Source organism: Parasteatoda tepidariorum, chromosome 6 (assembly GCF_043381705.1).
Source record: "Parasteatoda tepidariorum isolate YZ-2023 chromosome 6, CAS_Ptep_4.0, whole genome shotgun sequence".
In the NCBI taxonomy this organism is placed as follows: domain Eukaryota; kingdom Metazoa; phylum Arthropoda; class Arachnida; order Araneae; family Theridiidae; genus Parasteatoda; species Parasteatoda tepidariorum.
The window spans coordinates 88,260,645-88,285,963 of record NC_092209.1 but is presented as its reverse complement, the minus strand read 5'-3'; the positions used below and the strand labels follow the sequence as shown (position 1 = coordinate 88,285,963).

At 29.6% G+C, this 25,319-nt stretch overlaps 1 protein-coding gene across 1 annotated transcript; it reads left to right on the top strand.

Moving 5' to 3' along the window:
• Positions 1-44: 44 nt before the first annotated feature.
• LOC107453227 (ecdysoneless cell cycle regulator) lies at positions 45-25,319 on the top strand. Its single transcript, XM_016069961.3, has 13 exons — positions 45-307; positions 2,153-2,267; positions 4,483-4,570; positions 7,784-7,941; positions 8,589-8,730; positions 11,658-11,708; positions 13,386-13,514; positions 14,332-14,460; positions 16,047-16,236; positions 18,256-18,477; positions 20,427-20,528; positions 21,599-21,723; positions 24,937-25,319. Exons 1-13 carry the CDS (start codon positions 112-114, stop codon positions 25,114-25,116), a joined length of 1,827 nt encoding a protein of 608 aa, XP_015925447.2. The 5' UTR covers positions 45-111; the 3' UTR covers positions 25,117-25,319.

Here is a 25,319-nt window from a genome sequence, read left to right as displayed (position 1 = left end):
TACCTTTTTGAACTTTAAGATTATCGATCCATGTTAAGCAGAAATAGGCATCTGAAAACGCTTTCTCTCTGTAATAAACATATCCCTTTTTACAATTAACAAATACTAAGCATGGCTACTAGTCGATCACTTGAAAATACTGTAATTTATAAATTATTTCCTAGGATTCATGAAGATGTTAATAGCAATTTAAACACGGTCGATAAATTAGAAATAGCTGCTGAAAATTATGTTAATAAAATTCGTGGTTTTTTAGAACGCTACATTTGGCAAAATGATCCATTCAATTTACATGTCTCTGAAATAGGTAATCATTAACAACTTATGTCATTTGTTTTTTTTTAATCTAACTGCTCTAAATTGCCTGAAAGGTTCGCAAGCACCTGGGTTTGTAAGAAAAAATCCAGCCCACGTGGTGTTTTTTCGCCCAGGGATAAGCGTTTTTTTTTTTTAAATGCAGTCTACATGCATAATTATACAGTAGATCCTGTATATTCTACATACTTATACAGTCGAGCAATGCATACTTAACAATTTTCGCGTGACTGATCACAAACGTCTTTAAAAGTGGGAAGTCTCAATATCTGGGGTATGAAAATCTAATTTATGTAAAATAGCATAATAATACACATTTATCTTATTTGCTCTGTAAACTATAAAAATGGGGGATATTTCCGTATCGTGAAGAATCACGTCACGATATGGAAATACCCCCTTAAAATTCATTGTAGTCTAATATTTTAAGTAGTAATTTATTTTAAGAAGTAATTTTTTGTAGTCAATTTGATTTTTTTTTTTTAAAAAAGGGTGGAAATTTTTACTTGTTTCGAACTCTTCAATTTTAACGAATGCAACGAATTTTCCCAACATCGCAATTACGTATACCTCTTTTTTTTTTCTTGACTTTCACATCCTCAGGAAAAAAAATTATAAGGCATAGTGTCTTTATAGGATGGAGAAGATAAGCAAAAAGTATGGACATAGCTGCCAACTCTATTGGATTTTTCAGTAGACTACTGAATTTTGCCAGTTTCTACAGGTTTAATAAAATCTGGTTTTTTGTACATTTTAGAAAATTTCATAAGTTGCGTAAGTTTTCCACAAAAAAAAATCTCTATTGCAATAGAATTTTTCCTCAAATAATTGCTTGCTTGATAATTTAAATGTATTACTAATAGATTCATAATGAAGTAGACTTCATTTACAGAAATCAGTTTAAAAAAATTTTTTCGAAAATTTTCAGTTCATTTTTATTTAGAACTCTCTTTTTTAAATAAATTTTTAACAAATATTTTTTACTACCTTTGATGAATTAAATGCCTATTACGGTTCAAAACTATGAGTAAACATAAAATTTCAAGTATATTTAATGTCAATGATAACTGGGAAATAAAGTATTACAGTTTTTCTATTTTGATGACTGTAAAATCCCTATCATTTCCTATAGGTAAAACATTTAGTACATTATGCGAAAATTATCATGAAATTTATATTTATTAGAATCTACTGGATTTTTACCCATCCATGATGGCAGCTATGTATATGTTACACTAAACAATATATGTTACATTCTACACTAAACAATGTGAGGATATTTTTAAATTAAATGTTAACTGTAGAATTTGACCATTGGATCAAAATCTCTGGTACCTTACAAACTTCTAATGGAACTCATCCATGAATTGTATTCTTTTTTTCTTTTATAGTTTTTAATTTAAACCTCTGTTTTCATAATATGTAGCTAATCAGGGGTCTGTCTAGGTTTTTCTGAGAGGTACCTATTTTGTGAAAATTCAGACGTAATTTGTGAAAAATTAAATATTATATTTAAAAATCAACACAAAAATATGGATTTGTCATTTCTTAAGGGATACAAAAATAAAATTTTAAGAAAAAGTATTTTGTGAAACTACAGTTTTTCTAAAGTTGAATTTGTGAAACTACCGTTTTTCCTATGGTTGAATTTGTGAAGGTCCCGCTAAACGGTTGCAAATTCGGCCTGGACAGACCCCTGCTAATCATATACCTGTTACATTTATTCTTAGCTATTGCTTCATTTTAGAAAGTGAAATTCCTGAAAGTGTGTTTTCTTGACCGCTTTAATTCATTAGTTCACGTAAATTTTATTTCTGATAATTATTGTGCCTTATAGCTACAGTACCTCACCTTGAAGGATTGACCTGTTATGAAGATAACGTGGAAGATGAATGGTTCATAGTCTATCTTCTCTTTTACTTAACTGAAAAGGATAAAAATTTAATTGTGCAGTAAGCCTTTGCTTTATTTATTTTCATTATGTTTTTATTGCTATTATAAAGTACAAAATTAGCAGTTGTTAGTTACCACATGATGGCTATTAAAAAGAAAGTGCTTTAAGATAGTGTCTTAAATAGAAATCAATTATTAAAAAAATTTAAATTATGGATGGTTGACCACGTAAACTAAGTGCAGATGGCGCTAGGGGTGTAAAATTGGTCAAAAGACTTCAGGGTTACTACTTCCCGCTAAGTTTTACGCCTAAGCTTGAAGGAACTTACCATCTAATATTATTAGAGTGTTTTCAATATAACACTTTCTTTCTATCTAACTTTCTACAGAATTTTTTTAGCTATCTGTAACAAGACTCTCTAGCACCAATATTTTCTGCAGGATACTCTAAATAATAACAAACATATATGTTACTAATTTAAAGTTACAAGAGCGCTGTGTTTAGAAGGGAAAAAGAACTACATATATATATATTTTTTTAATTGAACATGTAATAATTGTTTATTTTAATATTATGGATAATATTCTCGCATTTTGTTTTTTCCAAATTATTAAATTTTGTAAATAATCATCACGATAAAAAAGTAATTAGAAATCAGGAAATCTGTAGTTGTAATAACCGAAAAAAAGTTCGAGGTTGAAATCAAGCGAATCAGAATCCTTAAATTCATGTTTCGGTTCGGGATTAAATTGTTGTAATAAATAATATCGGATTTAAAAACTATGGGGAAATCAATAGCATTAACTGTCAGAAATGCTAGTGAATTATTGCCTTAGAAAGTAAATATTCAAATGCCCGATTCGAATTTGACTTATTGTTTGGAATATATCGGAATATTTAAAATCCACATGAATCCACTGCCGATAATACAATCTAAACATTACATCGATTTACGATACTATCGGCGTAAATTGAGCTCGTCAAAAAGTGCATATCTGAATACATGATTCAAATATTACGCTTAAATTTCAATTGAAAACAAACTTTATTTATTTTTTTGTACTTTTCAAAAGAAAAAATTTTGTGCAAAAACACTGAAACGTTCTGCCACGATGGACTTCGCAAGCTTGCTATGATGGTGTGGGGAAAGTAGTTGCAGACCATGTCAACCGTCATCTTTGAAAAGGTACCCCGACATAGAGTCGAGTTAACATGTCTTATATACTGGTGTATAGTAGTTGTAATTTTGTAGTGGTGGATACGCTACAGTACTCCCCCACCAGAATTATATCTGTGATAGAATTCGATGAATGAATGCCACTGGTTGAATCATTGCTGTTGATGTGCGGTTGAGCCGGGAGAGCTGTATTAAGATCACCGTACTTTGTGAGTGCTGAATGTGAGAGGTGTATTAACTTAACGGTCGTAGTCGCTCCTGTGTTGCCTTTAGCAGTCGAGTATATGCACTCCGACGTTGTGTGCTCGAGACTGAGTAGCAGGAGTGAGTAGCGCGAGGAGGTGGATAATGTTGCAGTCACAAGTAGCAAGTCAACTATTCAATGTGGACCATCCAACGAAGTAGGCGTTACTGCCGATGTAGGCGTATCCAGATCAAAGTGGACGTTTTTGCCAAGGTAGGCGTGTTCACATCACTTCCGAAGGTCACCAATGTGGGGAGAGTAGTTACAGACCATGTCAACCATCATCTATGAAAAGGTACACCGACATAGACTCGAGTTAACATGTCTTATATACTAGTGTATTGTAGTTGTAATTTTGTAGTGGTAGATATGCTACAATGGCTACCCAATAAATAACAAACAGCACTATTTTACACAAATATAGCCAAATAAGGGATAGCACTCAAAACATAGCAAACCTTAAACTTTATTTATGCAGTGATATTAATTTATTTAAATTTGTTTTATGGCTCATGACCTGTTAGAATTTAGAAAGTACAGTAAACTCTTATGATTGGTGAAACTCTACACGTAAATGTAAACACAAATCACAATAATGAAACTTCCTAGAATATTAAGTCTCTTCATCGCCTCGTAAGCATAACATAAGTGGAGGGTTACAGCGGAAGTTTTCTAAATATCTTCCGGTTTTAGGGAGCTTTTGTTTTGTTGAAAAAATACCAATATTAGCTTTTAATTTATTTCATTTTAACGGCTTTTACAATCTATTCAATAGTAATTGATTTTTAATATGATGTGGGCAGCTGTCAGGTTCCCATTAATGTCCTTTATGTTTTTATGTATAATTTGCAGAATCGAAGATGAGGATGGAGACTTTTTGCTTATTGAAGCTGCTGAATGTTTACCAAAATGGTTGAATCCAGATACAAGTGAGAACAGGGTAAGCTGATACTTGATTAAATTTAAATCAATTTTGTATTTCTGGAAATAGTGAAATTGTTTTGTTTTTTTTTTGTAACTTTAAATTAAAGTTTGAATTGATAAGGAAAATTGTTTCCTGGATAAGCTAATATTAATTATGAAAAGAATTAAATATCAAAATTAATCTAAGTTATATTTAAGAAAAATTTAAAAATTAATATCTTTAAACTGTTTTTAACAGGAGTCCTATTTATAAGAAGGCTCATTTTTGCCATCCGAGTTTTTCACGCACTTTGGACAGAATTGGCAAGGTTTAGGACAGAATAGATGAATCCACAGCTTAAGCTATCTTGTCCAAAACCCCTTTGTTCAAAACCCTTTTATTAAAATTGTCACAATTTTAAAAAAATACTGTGAAAACTAAAATTTTGATTTTTGAACAAGAAACAACCGGAAGGCAAGTTTTTGTTTTATTAAAAAAGTTTATTATTATTTTTAATATTACATTATTTATCCTTATGCAAAAGACATAATTTATCAGCATTGAAAGCATATTTATTCATATTTAAAGGATAAGGTATTCAATGAATTGTGGAGCTTCAAATCTTATAAATCTTTTCCCATTGTATTATATTTTCCTTTAATAAATTAAAGCAAATTGTATTAAAAATATCAAATATTTATTAATATATGTAATTTTATGTACAATGGTTTCAGACTTCAAAGTTCGTGGATTAGGACACTTTAAGACAATTTTAGTCAGTTTAAGACAGTAAAACCCACATGTCCTGTCCAAAACCAATTTAGGACATCTAAAACTCCAACCCTGACTTTGAAAAATGGTTGATAGCTTTTCATTTAGTGATGTAGCTAATTTTACCGAACTTAAGGCCAAAACGTTAGTATATGCCTCATATTTTTTCTTCATGTAAACGAAACCTAGTTCTGAAGAGCGCCAAGACACTTCTTCTTTCCTCAAACATACATGCAAAACCGAACTAATTAGATAGTAAAACAGATTCAACCTCTTTCCTGGCTTTTTATGTCTCCCTGTGAAGCAAATATTTATATTGAAAACAAAACAGTTAAAAGATTTCACCCTGTTCTAGTTGTGTATTGTTTTAGCGGGGATGGTCGCAGGACAAGGAATTCTATCGATCTTGAAAAATCAGGTGATTTAACTAAAACACACAAAAAATCAGGAGGAGGTGAATAAATTTGCATTTGAAATGCCTTATATTTAATAATTTTTCTAAACAATAGGTTATTTTATTTTGATTTAGCTTTAATGGGATGAATAAGTGTTTTGTAGTATATTTTGTGTCTAAGAATAAAGCCCATGAAAAATTCATAAAGGAATTTATGGCACTGATTGCAAAAACAGGGTCTGTCTAGGTTTTTCTGAAAGGTACCTATTTTGCAAAAATTTAGACTTAATTTGTGAAAAATTAAAAATTATATTAAAAAATCAATACAAAAATATTGTAAAAATATCGATTTATCGTTTCCAAAGGGATACAAAATAAAATTTTAAGAAAAAGTATTTTGCGAAGCTGCTGTTTTTCCTAAAATTGAATTTGTGAAACTACCGTTTTTCCTAAAGTTGAATTTATGAAAGTACCGCTCAACGGTAGTAAATTCGACATGGACAGACCCCTGAAAAAGTGAGGAGATTCTATAAAATTGCTCTGAAAAAGTCAGAAAAAAAAAATTTCTGGAAAAGTCAGGATATGTTTTTTATTTACATGTGTAACAAAGTTAACTTCCAACAGTATTTTTCTTCAAATTTGCATTCTGAGGAATTTTTATTGTTAAAGTTTTTTCATAGATTCTATATTGCAGACTTCTTTTCTTTTATTGATATCTCATTTTTTTTTAATTCATTAATTTATTATTTTCAATACAAATTTAAATAACTGCCTATTTTGATTGCACACTATTTTCAATTAAGTTTAAATTGTATTAATTTTTTTATGTTCTTGAATCAAAATGAATTAAATAAAAGTAATTATGAAGTTTTGTATTTATTGATTTTTGGTGAATTTTTTTATTTATTGATATCTGAGTTTTTCAAAGAGATTTTTTCAAATTTATTGCTAATTATTAATGCTTCATTGAAAAGCAGTTTTTACATAATGTTTAATTAAAGCGTGAGCAGTATTTTCCCTACAGCACCAAAAACTTACATGTTTTTTCCTTTTGTAGCATTTAAAATTGTTAATGCAAGAAATGTTAAAATTTCACTATTTTTCATTCTTTTCAACTTTTATTCTGCTTATCTCATTTTCCTCGTCATCTGTCACATTCAAGGAACCAAGGGTTGGGGTTTTGGGCGTCCTAAACTGGTTTTGGAGAGGACACATGGGTTTTACTGTTTTAAACTGTCTTGAAGTGTCCGATAACTTGAACCTTTGGTAAAAGGTAATTCTACATGTGTAACCATTATACACATAATAATTACATATATTAGTAAGTATTTGATGCTTTTTATACGACTCACTTTAACTTATTAAAGGAAAATATTATAATAGGAAAAGATATATAATTTTTGAAGCTCCACAATTCATTGAACAACTTTAAATCTGAATAAATATGTTTTTGATACTGATAAATTATGTTTTTGCATGATAAATTATGCAATATTAAAGATAATAATAAACTTTTTTAATAAAACGAAAACTTTTCTTCGATTTGTTTCTTGTTCAAAAATTTAAATTTTATTTTTCGCAATGTTTTTTTTTTTAATTGTGGCATAATTTGAGTAAATAGGTTTTGGACAGGACGGTTTAAACTGGGTTAATCCATTCTGTCTTAAATTTTGCCAACTCCAAATTCTGCGGCAATGTGGCCGTGGTGCTTAGGTCTTAGATAAAAGTGTGCTGCTTGATTTTCTTTTATCTTGTTTACCTCTTTTTAGAATTTCAATATTCCATTTTATATCTTTGATATTTTTTTCTATCCATTTACTTGTTGAATATCTGTAAAAATAATCCAAATCATCAGAAAATTAATGTCTTTTTATTAAAACTTAGTAATCTAAAAAATTTATATTTCATAAATAAATTTCTTTTCATGCTGTTTGAAATACATATGCTTATTAATTGTCAATAATATAGTAAACTCTTGATTATCTGTGGTCAATGTTCAGTCTTGTTTTTTTACAGGGAAAGGCATCTATTCTGTTGATGGTAATCTTAATCCTATAGAAAGTAAACAAATTTTTGTTTTTTAGGTATTTATTTATCAAGGCTCCTTGCACATAATTCCCTTTGAAGTCTTACCAAGTGGTACGCCTTCTCTCTTGGATGCTTTGACAGCTATTCAGAATTTCTCCTCCACTACAAAAGCCGCAAACAGTGTTCGAAAAGTTATTCAAAACAGGATATCTGGGTAATTTGTTTTACAATAATTTGAAATCCATTTTTAGGCACCAAATTTATTCTGTATAGTAAAATCAGGGTTGCCACTCCACAAGAAAAAACTGGAAAATACAGAGAATTTAAAAATCATCTTAAATAACAGTAAATTTTGAATTTTTCCTAACAAACTGGGAAAAACAGAGAATTGTGTCGTTTAAAAATGCAGACCTCTCAAATTGCAATTTATGGGTTATATATAAATGATAGTTCAGCTACATTAACACTTAACATACCAACACTTAATCTATACCTATTTCTACCATAGCCGGTCAAATGACCGGGCTTTATGTTTCTTGATTGAGTGTATGAAATATGGATGGCAGGAAGGATATAAGCTAAAAAAGACTTTATTATAATTAAACAAAATTGTATATTGACAATTTTTATCTATTACAAACACAAATAATAAGAATTTTTAGCCAGTCATTATATTAGTTAAAGATGTAAGTATTATGTAGAGTTAAGAGGAAATTTAAATTTTTTACAAAGGGGAAAAAAAGAAGTAAATGATTCAAAATTTCAACCATCGAAACTCCAATTAATGTGTTGATGATTGTGATTTTGAATTAGCGTATTTTTCTGGGTGATTTTCATATCTTTAATTTTCCTTTTTCTTAGATATCCTCATAAAATTGATGAATTCAAACATAGAAGTCATTGCTATGTGCCATGTTCAATTGCGGCTATTTTGAAAGAAGACCCTCAACTGGTTGCTCCTGCCGTCAAAGCATTTTACCTCAGAGACCCCATTGATCTTAAGGTTGGCAAAAAAAAATTGTTTGATACTTTTAAAAAGTAATTTCATTTTGCTTTAAGATTCTTATTTTGATTCATTCTATTTTAAATTTGTATTTTATGCCTCAAACATCTGTTTGTTACTCAGTAGGTTAATCTGTTTCCAAAACTGTATGTACTATTACTCTTAGCAATGCTAGGGAACTTCTCTCTCATTCATTTTGTCTTTTCCTCTTCCTTTTTTAATTTTGTCTTCCCATATGCTTTTATTTATTTATTATTGCATTCCCCATCTTTTACGTTTTGTTTTCCTTGTCTTTTTTTTTTCCATTTTGTCTCACTTTTTTTTTAATCCTTTTTGCATGACATTCCTTATTACATTTTATTTCCTTAACCTTTTTTTTTTCAGTATTTTTTTTTTTTTTTTAATTTAGATTTTTTTTTATTGCTCTTTTTATGTTTTCCTTTTTTTTCACCTTTAATTTTTGCTGTCATGTGTTTGTAACACCCTTCAATTTTACAAATTTTTGACTTAACAGTAAATTTGACCCTTAAGCCATATCTCGATTCAATCGAATCTGGAAACGATGCCAGTTTTTATTACAAAAGTTCCACCTTGCTCATTGTAATCCATGTATTTTTTTTTTTTAGTGTAACAGTAATTGACAGCTGTTATAGTTTAAAGTAAATAATCCATAAGTAATCTTAAAGATAAGTTGAATTGTTTGATCGATTCTATTTTGTGAAGAATACAATTGTACGCTAATAATTTTGTGCTTTTGCTGTACACATATTTCCTTCCGTTCTTGTGAAAATGAAAGTTCAATTTCAGCCTGTGTACTTTTTAAGGTACAGAGAAACCTCTCGGGAGCCACCACTCTCTTCTTCTTCTCATTGGCACGACAGCCCAGGATGGGCCTTGGCCTTCTCAACAAGCCTATGCCAAGACATTCTTCCCTTAGCCAAGGTTCTCCAGTTAATTATCTTTAAAATTTGTAGGTCCTTTTCAAGGCAGTCTAAAAATCTTAGGTTTGGTCGTCCTCTTTTTCTTGTACCTGTTGGCCTGGCACAGAAAACTTTTTTGGTTGTCCTGCTATCCTCCATTCTTATAATGTGGCCTGCCCATTTAATCCTTTGAATTTTGATACATTTAATGACATCAGGTTCTTTATATGCTTTGTAGAGTTCCGTATTTGATCTTCTAAACCAGGTACCGTTTTTACTTATTCCACCAAAAATGCTTCGCAGTATTTTTCTCTCAAAACTAGCTATCATATTTTCATCTCCACAGGTCATTGTCCAGGTCTCACATGCGTATGGAAGCCACCACTCTCTATTCTTCATTAAAATGGTTGTTGATGGAGGTTAGCCGTTCTTAGAAGTTACCTGCATTGACTTCAAAATTGTTATCGAAAGTACAGGATTTTCCACAAACGAATTTGTTTTTACTCAGCGTTATTTTCTTGGTGCTGAAATGCCACTTCCTTTGACATCATGAGAAGACAGATCTATGAATTAAACTTCAGAAATTATTAACTTTATTAAACGACAAAGAATATAATTGGCAGGCCACATTATCAGAATGGATGAAGACCGTACCACAAAAAGAGTTTTCAGTGCCAAAAAAGGAGGCAGGCCGAATTTGAGATGGATAGATGGCCTAGAAGAAGACCTTTACTAAAAACTCGAAATCGCTATCAAGAAAAAAGTTAATCTGAGAAAAACTTCTTAAGAAGGCCAAGGACCACCCTGGGCTGTCGTGCCATTGATGATGAATTAAATTTGGCGTCTGTGAAAATTATCCCTATTGATAAAGCTATGATAAATAAACAGTTTTGTTTAAGTTTACATTTAATTTTATATCATAAAAATTTGTTGACTTCAAAAGAGGAGAAGAAGTTTGTTTGAGACGCTTGTCTTTTCTAAAATAAAAAATAAAAAAAACTTTTTTTTTTCTAATTTAACTTTCTACTCTAGAAATAAATCATAGATAGCATCGTCTTTAGTGCACTCTGACTGCAAAATGAGGTTTTAAGTGACTCACACAAATATTTAAAATACATTTTAATCTACTTATTTGTTTTGATAGTTTTTCATTTTTCCTCGTTTGCATTTAGTACAGATGTTTTCTCAGTCGCTGGGAGCCTCCTTAATGGTCTCTCCTAGAAGTTTTCTTCAATATAAAGTCTATGGAAAAAATTCCGTGCCTCCCTAAAATGGTTGTGAATAGAGGTGGTCCTTCCTGCAGGTTTCGTTGTATAATAAAATTTATCAGGATTATAGTCCAAGATTTTGCATTTTTATCATTTTCCTTCATTTTTTTTTTTTTTTTTTTTTTTTTTTTTTTTTTTTTTTTTTTTTTTTTNTTTTTTGCTTTGTCTGAAAATGCTAAAAAAGTTCAAAGAAATTTGATCTTTTTTTAAATGCTTAAAAAGTAGTAACACATTTTTTAGTTGATTATGATCAGAAGTGCATTTACTAGTGTTTTTAATTTTGTGACTAACATACTGTGGGATCATTCTCCTGTGAATAAATTATTGTGGTTAATGAATATAATTGTAAATGGTTCTCTTTTTCCCCTTTTCTTTATCTAAAATATGTTGGAAGCCCTGTATTAACTATTATTGTATTGTATTATATTTTATTATTTACCCTGTATTAAAGGAAATACCCTGTACTGTAGGAAAGCGCTAACAGGAAAATGGTTAGCTTGGAAAAAACTTGAGAAGGCCAAGGCCCACCCTGGGCTATCAAGCCATTGTTGATAATGAATTAAATTTGGCATCTATAAAAATGATGTAGTTATGTGCAAAACAAAATTTTCCAGTTACGATTGATGAAGCTATAATAAATAAACAGTTTTGTTTTTTTAGTTTGCATTTAATTTTATATCATATTATTGTTTATTGTATTGCTGTTAAATTCTTTTTTTTTTCTTTTTCATGTGTGTAGGCTTGTATGGCCATGAAATATTTTGCTCCAGAGACTTGTGTAATGACTGAGGTAAAGGAAATTATTCTTGATTTAAACTAAATTTAAAAACATATTTTAAAAATAACATGTTATAGATAATAGATCACATGTAGAAAGAATTAAAAATGGCATTCCGTGTGCGGTATAGGGACCCTGTCAGCAGCACTATTGTCCATAGTTTCAACACTGAGATTATTAATATTGTAAAAATTATGTCTATTCTTACACATACTTAACACAATTTGAAAACATTTTAATAAAGTTATACTTAAAAGCTTTGTTCTTTGAGGGGAGGCGTACTTTATGTTTTGAGAAAACTGTTTGTCTATTTTAAATTACATTTATATAAAAATATAGATATATATATAAAAGATAAATATGCGTATATACATAAAACTTAAATGCCCCGCCCCCCAACACGCTATGCCTATGAGCCCAAAAAAGAAATCAGAAAGAAAGGTTTAACTTGCAAATAATAATACTATTAACATAAATTGTTTTCAGTTTAACATAAGAAATTAACACAATTGTAATTTATGGTGTTGCGATTTGTGCCTGAAGCTTCTTAAAATGTATCGTAACTTTTTGTCTAGCCATTAGGAAAAAAAAAGTTTCTTTAAATCTAGATTTCTCTGTATATGTTTCTATATATGTGTGTATGTACATACATATATATATATATAATAAATGGGGGATTAGGCTCCACAATTTTATGACAAACAGCATAATTGTTTGTGGCCAGCACAGGCCGCCCTCACCTCCTAGGCAAGCTGGGTAGGCCTTAAGTAGTCAAGCTGGGTTGGCCCCAGTTCTACACAATGACAGTTTAGTGTCTTAACATACATATATATATATATATATGTATGGTGAACATATACTTATTACGATATTTTAATTGCTTAAAAATATTTTTTGAGTGCTTAGAGGGTGCTTATTTCGTATTAAAATTTGGCTACCTATTCAAGAAATCTTGTCATTTTCTTCCTCTTGTTTTCTGTACTTAATTCAACTTTACATTGTTTAAAATTAAAAAGAAAAACCAGTTGTTATATCTATCTTCAGTTGCTTTCCTTAAATTTTTATTCTAATTTAATTTTTTTTTATCTGATTTGCCGAATTTCAATTATGTATGAATTTTATTACAGTTAAGTACAAATTTAATGCAAGTTAATCATGTAGAAATATTTTTTAAGCATCTCTTTAACTTTATGTAATAAAATTGAGTTTCAATTGCCATTTATTCCTTAACTAAACAGCTCAAGATAACACAGGAGCTTTTTCAATCTTTTACAAAATAATTGGGAAGTTAAAGGTTAAAAAGAAGAAAGTATTTTTAATAATTCATTAGTTTAAATCTCAATTAAATATATTTCTCTTAATTGAAAATGTTTTCATTCAGTTATTTTGTGAGGAAAATACTTATAGCAAATGAACCCATGGAATTTTTTCTGTATTTAGTAAAGAATTCATGTTATTAAGACTAATTTATGTTTGGTAAAACTTTATTATGTTGCAAGAAATATTGAATTGTTAACATTCCATTGCCTAAAACTAATAAATATTTAATGCTAGTTATGCATTTTTATTTTATGCTAGCGTATAAATGTGAAAATGATAATTTGGCATTGGCGGCTGGTTTAGTGCAAATATTGAAGACTTGCTAATTTCTTTTGAGTATTTATAATTTTGCATATTTGCATTTTCTAGGTTGTATTCACAAGGTGCCTGTATGCTCAATTATCCAGTCAGGAATATGAACCAGACAAAAGAACCGGTTGGAATCTCCCTTCTCCCAGTAGTGCACAGTTGAAAGCTTGCAAACTCGGCATGAAGTTGGTGAGATACAGAATTTTCAATTATCATACGACATCAATATTTTTAAGCACATTAATTATTATCATTGAAAAGTTTGCAGTGTTATGAAAAATATTTATTTATTTTGAGTGAATGTCAAAAAATTGTAAAGAATTATCGTCTACCCTTTGTGAAGCTTTGTTTTATGTAGAATTTTATGTTTTCACCTCTCGTGAAACTTTTGAAACAGATCAATATTAATATTTTAAAATAGATTTTAAATTCAAATAGATTAGAACACAAAAATATGCAGTTAAGTATGCACTATTTACAGGGGGGGGGATTTTTATTGTTAAAAGCAATGGAACTAATAACTGTCAAGTTTATAAATTTTGGTTTAGTTTAGAAAGGCTGTAAAGTGAACACGGCTTATGAAGAATTTCATTCTGTAGATTTATTAATGTATTATTAGCAAAGGTTTAAAATTTGAAGATTATACACACAAAAAAAGAAAATAGTATTATTTAAATCAAAATATAAATTTTCTGTAAGAAGATGTGCAATATAATTTTAAATTTATAATTATCAACATAGCTTTAATTTTTATGAAGCTAAAATAGCAAAAAGATTCTGTGGTGAGTTTTTTTAATGTAAATATTTTTGCAAAGGATTTCTAAATGAGGTTTTAAAATAATCGCATGTTAAAAATCATCAGATATATTTCAATTCTGCTTAAAATCCTTCTCTTTATTAGCAGCTTATAATTATGATTATGTTTTTAAAGTTATTTTAAAAAAATAAAATAAAAATTCCATTATAGAAATAGCATTAATTTAGATTTATTTCTTTTATTTTCAAGGCATGTGGTTTTGAGATTTTGGCTGCTGGTGTTGATAAACTGATAGCAACAGATGATGAACTTGATTATAATTCGGATGTTAGATGGAAGCGTTTCTTAAAAAGCCTTCAAGATAGAGGTTACTTTCGGGTGAGTTAGGCCCTTGATGGTTTGTAAATCAATTTTTTTTTTTAACCTTCTGAATTGTGTTATCCAAACTAGCGACTTTAGAGGACTCACTCTACTTTTGAAGGCATGAATTTAAATAGATGTGTGAATTTAAAATCAGAAAGCACATATGTATATTGTCATTTTTCATTATATTACAACTGACAGTTATGCAGAAGAAGTTTCTTAAGAATTGTGTCTTGAATATTTAACAGAAAAACACTATCCCTCATTAGTTTTAATTTTTCTTACTGTTTACAGATTAATTAGATTGCTTACTAATAAAATAAATTGTCTTTAAACCTTTTATCATAGTGCGTTGCATTTTTCAAAAGTGCTTAAAGATGCTTATTTTCGTTTTTTAAAAGCTCTTAAAGGTGCTTTTTTCATTGGGTGTTTTTAAAAAGTGTCTAATTTTCCCTTTTCGACGATGAGATTTTTTTCTTTACCTTGTTGATTTTCGTCACGTATTATGCAAACGCGTGCTTTTAACATTTTTCTATTCAGCGTTTTCTCAATTAATTCGGCCACAATCTATGTTGACGTCCCGTCAGTCCATGGCGTATAAAAGCAACAATAATTTTACATGTTTGATGAAATACTTGCCGAGTCCACGTGTGTGTCTACTGAGCTGAGGTCGGTGAGATTCTTGCACTCTCGTGTACAACTCTATTGAATTTTGCATGATATTCTCAATTTCTGGCTACATTTTCCACTGTCATTAGGCAACACCTCCTAGAAAGGAGTAGGCCTCAGCACGGGTTACCGTAAATATCCTTTAGTAATCCAAACATAATGACATATTTCATATTTTCAACCACTGCGCAGCTTAGTACCCCAAACGTAATGACATCTTTCTTATTTTTCATCTATTACTCAGTTAACTTCGTCACATTGGACTACTAAATTGATCCATGCTGAGGCCTTCCTTCTTCTAGGAGGTGTTGCATTAGGTCATACATCATAGGTCACACCCAAAAACCTCATGATCTTTTTATAATGGCTAATATGATCAAGAAAAGAGTTCTTTATGAGAAACTGGTTATTTTATCATGATCATATAAAGTCTTAAAAAATTATTTTTCATTTTGTTAATGTATATAGTGCTCTAAAATATTTTTGAGTGCTTTAAAGGTGCATATTTTTTGTTTGCTTCAGAGTTATTCATGAAATAAAATTTTAAATGAATGTTTTATTCTTAATGTCCAAGATAAAGCAAGTTATCACAAAATAAGTTTTAAGAAAAAGTATGTATATTTTTTTTAAGAAATCAATTTTTTTTTCTTCTAAGAGTTACAGGATTTAGTAGCCCATCTTTGATAAGACCCGGGGATCTCTTTTTCATGTCTATGACTAGACAGACCAGATCAGTGACTTGAAAGGTTGTCTTATATTTTTTTTAATAAATTATCTTTTTTTTCCTTTGCTTCTAGGTTTGTTCAACTTAATTATAATTTTTAACTTAATTATAATTTTTCTTTTTTGTATTGTTTTCTTTATTCTTACATAGTTCTCATTGTAAAATTTAATCGTAATTTTTAATATTTCTTGTGAAATGGATTTTTCAGGGAGAAATTGAAGGCACCCCCGCATATCAGCGACTTCTATTTCAAGCTCAAGATTTTTATGTGTCTTCTTTGAGAAGAAAAGACAACTGCAATCAGCATCCAGGATTGCGCATTCAAAAACTTCTGCAGTCTGTGAATTTCAAATACGAGGAAATGGTAGAAAAAGAGAAGCAGTTGAAACCTCCAGATGGTATTATTGGCACTTTTCTTTTATAACACAACTGTGTTTTATAAAATCATTTTCAGTGTTACGTAGTGTTTTGAAAAAGTGCTTATTTTTTATTTACGTTTTTTAAAACCCCTTAAAATTGCTTTTATTATTTGGGGTTTGTAAAAATTGCTTAATTTTCTATCTTTTAAAAGATATTTTTTCTTTCCTGTGTCGATTGTCGTTCTAAATTACAGAATTAATTTTTTCTGCAATATTTATCAGAGAGTGGTTATTTTATCATGATTCTGTAAATTTTGTGAAAATATTTTTGAATTTTATTGATTTTATGTTTAAATAGAAAAAGTAATTTTTGTTACTGCACAGATCCTAATTATGAATTTTTATTTTTGGAAAGTGATTAATTATATTTTTGGAGTGCTTAAAAGGGGCTAATTTATTTTCATAAAACTAATGATATATTTGATCGTTTTTTTATTCTTTGTCTTATTTTGGCCATCAAATAAAAAAATTTATAAATTACCTCAATTCATTACTTTTTTGGAAAATATCTTTAATCTTAATTAAATGAGACATTTTAAAAAGAGAATCACTACCAGTGAAGGTATTTTTAAATTATTTAACTCATATTTATTATCATTATCTCTTTTTTTTTAAAAAAAAACAACATATTTTTTAGTTTGTTGATAAGCAATTTGCTACTGTGTATTTTTCAAAATGCATAAAAACTATTCAAACTGTTTGATTTAGATTACTAATGTGGCTTTTGAAAGGGTGATTCATTAATTAATTTTTATGAAGTTATATAGTATGTTTCTATGTTGTTCGTGAGCATATTATTAGTTATGTATTCAGTTTTGGTATTTTTTTTATATCCATGTATATTATTATATGACGCCATGTGGCTGAGCGGTAACGCTTCGCGCTGCCGTGCCTCATGCCCCTGGTTCGGGCCGGGCGAGGTTGACTCAGCCTTTCATCCCTTTAGTGGGTCGATAAGTGAGTACCAAGCATGCTTGGGAACTGAACACTGGGGGTTCCGCGTTCGGCTGACCACCTGACTGGAGCATCTGCTCCGTCACCCCAGAGCCCAAGGTCAAGAAAACTGAGATGGGCACAGTAGGCCTTGGTCATTAATGGGCTGTCACGCCACTGAGTTTAGTTTATATTATTATATCCATGTCAGCTTAATTTTTCCTGCAGTAATTGAATCTCAATAATTTAAACTTTGCGCTATTAGCATCTCATTATTCAACAACCTTTTTGAAATGACCTTTTCTACCAATTAATAAACCAATCCTCTTTTTTTGAAATCTTGTATTAAACTTGATACTTCTCATTCCATGAAGCATTCTATTATTAATTAAATTTTCTGCGAACAAAAGACACGGTGCGTAGCATTTTTAAAAAGTGCTTATTTCCGTTTTTAAAAGCCTTTAAACAGGGTTTTTTTCCTTAGTATGTTTTTAAAAAGTGCTTGATTTTTTCCCTTTACAAAAATTAGTTTCTTTTCTTTTGCCGTGTCAGCTTTTGCTTCGTATTATCCGTAGCGTATGCAAGCACCAATGATGGAATACTTGTGGATCCGCATGTGTGTCTACTGATCTGGGTTAGGTGAGATTCTTGCACTCAGTCATGTGCAACTCTGCTGCATTTTGCAAAATATTCTCAATTTCTGGCTTCATTTTCCATCTTCTGAGATCGAACTTCGCAAAATTTCTCTATCTTTTTATAGTGGCTCATGTAATCAAGAAAAGAGTTCTTTGCCAGAAACTAGTTAATTTGTCATGATCATGTAAAGTCTTTGAAAATTATTTTGTTAATGTGCATAGTGCTTAAAAAAAATTTTTAAGTACTTAAAGGTACTTATTTCTTGTTGAGGCTATGCACACTGGTCAAAGTTTTTTTTGCTTTCCTTTATTGTTCATTATTAGAATTTTATTGTGTTTACGTATGATAATCTTTTTTTTCCCCGCTGATGTATTAGAACTTGTATTTTTGAAATGACTGGCTTAATGTCAAAAGAAAATCTTGTTTTAGATGATAGTTGGATGGATATTACTCCTGAAGTGTTGGATTCTATGTTAGAGAAAATGGCAAAACAACAGCAACCGGCTGAAATAGCTGAGAGCATAACGGGTGGATTGAAAACCTTTCTACAACAGGAATCTGGATTAGATGGTGTTGCACCTAAAAACACCAAGAAGCAGAAAATAAATTTTGATGCCGACGCTTTTACAGAATCTGTCAACAAAATACTTGGTAAGAAATTTGGTCAGTGTTTTGTATGTCTGTGTGTATATATGCAGGGTGCGTAGCATTTTTAAAGGTGCTTATTTTCGTTTTTTAAAAAGTGCTTAATTTTCCCCTTTTCCATGTTGGTTTTTGTTAAGAACTATGCAAAAAGTCACAGTTCACATAGTTCTATTCAACGTTTTCATAATTAATTCAACCCTAATCTATTTCGGCTTATTGTCAGTCTGTAGCGTATGAAAACGCCATCCGTTCAACATGATTAAAAATGTCATGAATTTTGACAATTGTCAAAAATCGAACCTAATTGTGATTTTATTTAAAGTGCTTAAAAACATTATTTGAGTGCTTGAAAAGTGCTTATTTTTGGTTGAATAATTTGGCTATTTACCCTGATCTATTTGGGACAAAATTACTTAAGCATCTAAATTCAAAAGGGGGTTTGCATATTTCTAATGACAAGGGGAGAAAGAGGCGCAATGCTCATATAAGACACTAAATCTTCAGAACAAAATTTAAATAGAAGAATTAACCGAAATTTGGGGGGGAAATTACACTAAAAATTGAAATAAAGATTAAACTTGAAAGAAAAAGTAGGAAAAATAATTCTTTAAAGAGTTTTAAAATTTTATGAAATAATTAATTTTTTTGCAGAAAGTTTCTTTTATTTTTTTTATTATGTTCTTAAAAATAGATGGTAGCGAGTGCAAAAATGTTGAAATTAGAAAAATTGGTGGATTATAAACTTTAGAAGTATATTGTTTTAGAAAAAAATGAAAGTTTTAACTTAATAGTTAGTCTTTTTTAATAATTTTATGGTTCAAAACAAGGGTGCAAAAAATTTTTAAAGCCAGATATTTTTCCAAAATACAGTTTAAATTCCCCTAAAATCATAAGGCTCTTTTTGTAGTTACAATAACATTTTCAAAGTATTTTTTGTGAGTTGAATTTGTATATTGTTAAAATAAATTTTTTTGCATTTGTATTTAATTAATAAATTGACATTATTTGAGTTATATTTAACATAAGACAACAACTTCATTCTTTCCTTTGTAGTCCAGCATTGGACTGATCATTAAAACAGAGTTCCCAGTAAATCACCATAGTCAGGCATCACTGCCTGTGTTCAGTGTGTGGGTGGGTGACGACTTCGATCAGGGTGTGAAGGTACCGAGGTTTTGCGGCATCGGTCCTCATAAAACTGTTCTACCATAGAGTCAGCCCTTAAAAGTGCTTTTTTTTTTATTCAGGATTTGTAAAAAGTGCTTGATTTTCTATCTTTTTCTATCTTTGTTGTCATAAATTACAAAAAATTCATGATTTTTACAATTTTTTCTGAAATAATTATCAGAAACTAGTTATTTTATCATGATTATGTAAAGTTTTTGAAAATGTTTTCGAATTTGATTGATTTTATGTTTATAAATTAAGAACTTTAAAGAATGGACTTTAAGATTAAAAGAAAAATGATTTACATTAATGCACAGATCCTAATTATAATATATTTTTTTTTTTTTTGGAAAGTTATTAAAAATATTTTTTGAGTCCTTAAAAAGTACTTAAAAGGTGTTTATTTTTTGTTGAAAAATTTAGCTTCGCACACTGTCTAGTGTGACATGAATAAACTACTATTAATACTAATTTCCCTCTTAAAATAGTTTTTTCCTGGTTGGGAAAGGGGATGTGAATAACACTTTTTTCCTTCAAGGTTGATGATTCAAGGCAATTTAAGAGTTTTAAATTATCATTGTCATTGCTTTTTCCTCTATTTATTTATAAACAGTTTAACTTAGTTTTATTTTCCAAACAGGCTTTAAGAGTTGTGGGAATTTAAATTATCTCAACAAATGATATTTTTTAAAAGATCGTGTTATTTTTAGAAGCATTTTACCAATTTTCAAAACTTAATTTGTATGTAATTGTCTAGCTGTAAAAGAGTCTTTTTTTTTTAATTCTAGATTTTAGAATACCTGAAATGGCAGGGGATAGCTCGAGTTCATCAATGGATGGCTACTCTGACGATGATGATGGTGATGTTTCTCTTAGCAACAACTGTACTGGTCAGTTAGGTTTTATTTATTGGACAGTGTTCTGGAGTCTATTTTATTTAATAACATAAATAGCAGTCCCGCAGTGGACTGATAGTAAAGATACAGTTTCCAGTAGACCGCTGAAGTCAAGCATCACTGGCTGCGGTCAGTATGCGAGTGAGTGACCATTTTGATCAGCCTGTGTAGGGACTGAGGGTGTGCGTATCAGTCCTCATTTAACTTTTCTACCAAGAACTGCTCAACTTTGCACAGGTTGTCTGGCTACCAAAGCATGATAGCCGTCCCCTCTGCAGAGGATCAAAATTGCCATGGCATGTCTTCCGATCATCCTCAGGGATGTATCCCAGATCGTTGCCAATAGTCCATTAGTGCGACGAAAATTACCCACATAAATAGCAATATCTTAATTATTAATTTGCTAATTGATATTTTTAGAATTTCTGTATTATAGTTTAACCTCTGCCAATTGTTCCTCATGGAACCATTCCTTGTAAATAATAGATACTGGAAATCGACAAATTTAGATCAGCATAAAATATATGAACTTGAAAATTTTTGAAATATAATAGACTTGAAAGTTAATAAAAGTATAAACAAAAATTTTATTGCAAAAGATATTAATGGGGCAAAAAAAATGCATATAAACTCATTTCTTTATTATTTAAAATAATCAGAAACCAGGCAATTTTCACCATTTGTTACAGTGTGAACACATCATTTCAAAGGCAGATGTGGTTCAATCTTTAGCTTTTACACCCACTTCAGCAGTTTTATCAATTGCTGTAGTGTTAGTATCAACATTTACTAAACTCAAAACAAAACTAACTTAAATGCATTTTTTAATTGATGGATGTTTCAAGAACAATCTAAACAGATTTTACTGACATTATAAGAATACCACTTGCGATGGGACTATTAAAACAAGACAATAGATCAACTGTATTTTATTCATAACAATATATTCAATAGTACTTTGTTAGCCAAATTAAATTTTTAATGAATATTTTTCAAAGCTTTGATAAAGTTTAGACTTAGAAAAAAAGATTTTTTAAAAAATAAGGCTTTTTTTTATTTTATAGAAAAGCTTGGTTCTGAAGTTCTCAGTGAACAGATGCAGTCTTACATGGAGGAGATGGATCGAGAACTCGCCAAAACGAATATTGGCTTAAGTTTTGAAAAACTACCACAGCCGACAACAAAGAAGGTAAAAAATTTCTTACTCATTTTTATATCCTTTCATAGTGTACAGTGTGCAAAATAAAATTAATGGACCACCCTGAATAATGTTTGGTAAATGATCAGATCTTTACTTTATGTTATAAAGTCTTATAACTTAAAATACTTTCTCTGAATAAGCACATATCTTTTTTATGATAAATTCCAATCCCCAAAGTATAGCTGCAATCTGGGAAATGTGGACAGCATAGTTTGGTCGGGAAAGTGAGTGATTTCACAGTTGGGACCTCTTGAGACCTCACAAGAAAACTCAAATGTCTGCGGGATGGAGGATAGTGTAGGAAAAACTTGAAACCTTAGCTCTAGTGGTCAGTCCTTTAGAAATTTCAGTGGGTTGATTCATGATAATGGGGGGGGGGTCGACAGGTTTTAAAATGGCCTCTGTTCATTTCCGAGGCTTTCCTTTGGCAAGTTATCACTACTTTCTTGAGATGCAGCTGTCGGATGAACTAGAGTGGAGTGAAAAATTTTGCGAAAGGAATGCTCTTCCCTTTTTTTCCTTGTGGTCAAATGTGAATTTATTTTGTGAGGGGGTCAGGGGAATAAAGGAAAGAGAAAAAAGATGCTCTTCCTAAGAGTTGGATTGGAGTTAATTTAAGTATAAATAGTTTTAATTTATGCAAACATTAATGTTAAACATGAAGAACTTTCAACAATAAGAAGAAGAAAAATTTTATTACTCCACGTATCCTAATTATATTTTTTTAAAGTGTTTAAAATGTGCTTATTTTTTGTTGAAATATTCGGCTACACACCCTGTTTGTTATTTAAACATAATTAGTAATTATGAGTTGATAAGCTAATGCTTTTAACAAGCTGGAGGATAGATGAGCAGTGAAATTAAACTTATTAAAAATTATACATTACATAATTTAACTGCGCCATCCAGTGGCTAAAATAATAAACATTGAATTAGAAAATAACTCAGAAAATATGTATTTTATAACATTTTTACTGTTTTTATAAGATGAAATCTTGATTGAGATTAATTATTTCAAAAATTAATTTTCTTTCTTAATACTGTTTATTTAAAATGATATTAATAATCACAAAATTTCAAAATGATGATCAGAGGGATCACTCACAAATTAATGCTTAGTTGCATCCGAAGTTAATGAAATACTTAATATTTTTATTTTTAAGTTCTGATTATTAAATAATATTAAAAAATTAAAGCTTTAAATCTTCTAATTGTCTCTTAGTCAAAATTTACTCCAATTGAAAATTTAATAAGTAGGGGACATTTTAGAGTAGAAAAGAGTCAGTTAACTTGTTTTTTAATTTAGTTCATATTTTGAAATGTTATAAATATTTAAATTAATAATTTTTATTGTTTTATTTGTAATGTTTTGTTCACATTTTAGAAAACATGTTTCTGAAGTTTTATATTGCTACCCAAAGCTTAGTTCTCCCTCCCCCTTCAAAACTATGGTGACATTTCTGTTAAATAGTTGTTTTTATTTTTACAGGTTATCCGCGCACCTGAAAAGTCATGAAAAATCATGGAAAGTCATGAATTTCAGTATTAAACAAAATTTGTCATGATTTTAACTATTTTTTAATAAAAANATCAGTGAATAGCATTCAGTTGTTAAGCTTTGTACCACAGATAGGGTATCTGCGCCCCTGGAAAGTCATGAATTTTGGTTTTGAACAAAGTTTGTCATGAAATATCATTATTTTAACTTCTTTTTTTAAAAAAAAAAAATCTTTTAAAGTCATGGATGAAAAATCAAATCTTTAAAATGGAATTTACCCCCTCCCCCTAATTTCACAGTTTTCTGAATATCTGAATTTGTAACAAAATCTTACTCGCAGTCAAATTTTAGTAAAATATAGACTGTTTTTATCATGTTCTTTAAAAATTATGTTCTTTCAAAAGAATGAAAGAAAAAACATCAATTCTGGAGCGCATTATCTTTTAAACTTCTGTAATTTCAGAATTTTTGTTATTATTATTATTTTTTTTTTTTTAATTTTATCAATTTAAAATTCTAGCTGAAGCAAGCCAGTCATTGACTGTTTTTTCTTTTAATTCTGAAATGAGAATAGAAAAATCAGGAGTATTTCTTTCCTTTCCAATAAACAAGAAAAGTATTTTCAGAATATAATTCTGCCGAAAAAAGGAAGCAAAAGATATTTGATTTTGTATTTTTTTTTTTCAGCTATTTTATTGCTTCAATTCTTTCTTTACTCTTTTTTTTGTTTTTTTTCCATTTAAAATCTATAAATGTGAAAATTTAGAGCATAACAGTTTTGGTTATACCTATCATTTAAATTAATGCAGGGTGCATACAGACTCCTTATACTCCTTGGAAATAAAGAAAGTCTCCAAGGAGTATGTGGAACTACTTAGATTTCCAAATTTGTCCTTAGAAACTCCTTAGATTATTGCGTTGCATCGATGAACTTACTAAGTCCGCTGATGAATTTGCTGTTCAAGCAGGGAAACTAAATGATATGACTTAGCTGTCAAAATCTAATAGTTTAAGAAAAACTTTCAAAGAAAAAAAATTTGAATTGCAAGAGTTAGAAGGAAAAAATAACAGTAAATAATTTTAATTTTACATGTTACTAGCAAACTTAATTAATAAGCTACTGTGATTTTTTTTTTTTTTTTNTTTTTTTTTTTTTTTTTTTGTATAAAATGCCTTATTTTATGTATTCGAATTTAAAAATATAAGATTAGTAGGTTTTTATGTTAATCTTTAACATCTGTACTTTAACAAGATTTATTAAAATATTTGAAACTGGAAAATGTATTTATGTGTAAAAGTGATAACTTTATTTATTTTTCTTGTTGAGGTTTGACAAAGTCAAAATTCATTACAAAAGGGCTAGAAAAAAATATGCAAAATATACATTTTTGCAAGTTCCTTATAATAACTGCTTTTTAATTTTAAAAAAAAACTGTCTAGTTATTTTTTGCACAAAGTTTTTAAATTTTTGATAAGCCCTTAAGATTTTGGACTACTTGGATACTCCTTGGATTTCTTCTTCTGATCTCTGTATGAACCCTGTTAATGGAATTATAATGCTCTTTCATCATGAAAATTCGTTATGTCATGAAAAATTCTAAGAATTAGTCATGAATTTAAAAATCTGAAATGTAGCAGATATCCTGCATATAGTTTTCATTTACAAATTTGTATTTTATGATGAAATTATTTTTGTAATTTAGGCTCCTTTAGCCAATTCAGATATTGATTCGGAAGACGATGACTTCCAACCGGTGGACGTTGATTTGAATGCTTTGAAAAATATTTTGGAATCTTATTCGAGTGAACAAGGAGTACCAGGGCCCATCAGCACTCTCTACACTTCAATGGGAATGCAACTCCCACACAATGATGCATCCTGAATTATTTTATTTGCTCATCAATCGCTTAAGTGAACAAATCTTTCTTGCCAAGTTAAGATATTGTAAATATATATTTGTGTTTATGTTGTCTTCAGATGTTTTTACATTTTTGTTTTACTCTGTATTCTAAGTGAGAGCAAAAGGCACTCTATTTATTTTACTTTAAAATTTTTACATTCAAAAATAAAACTTTCTGTTCTGAA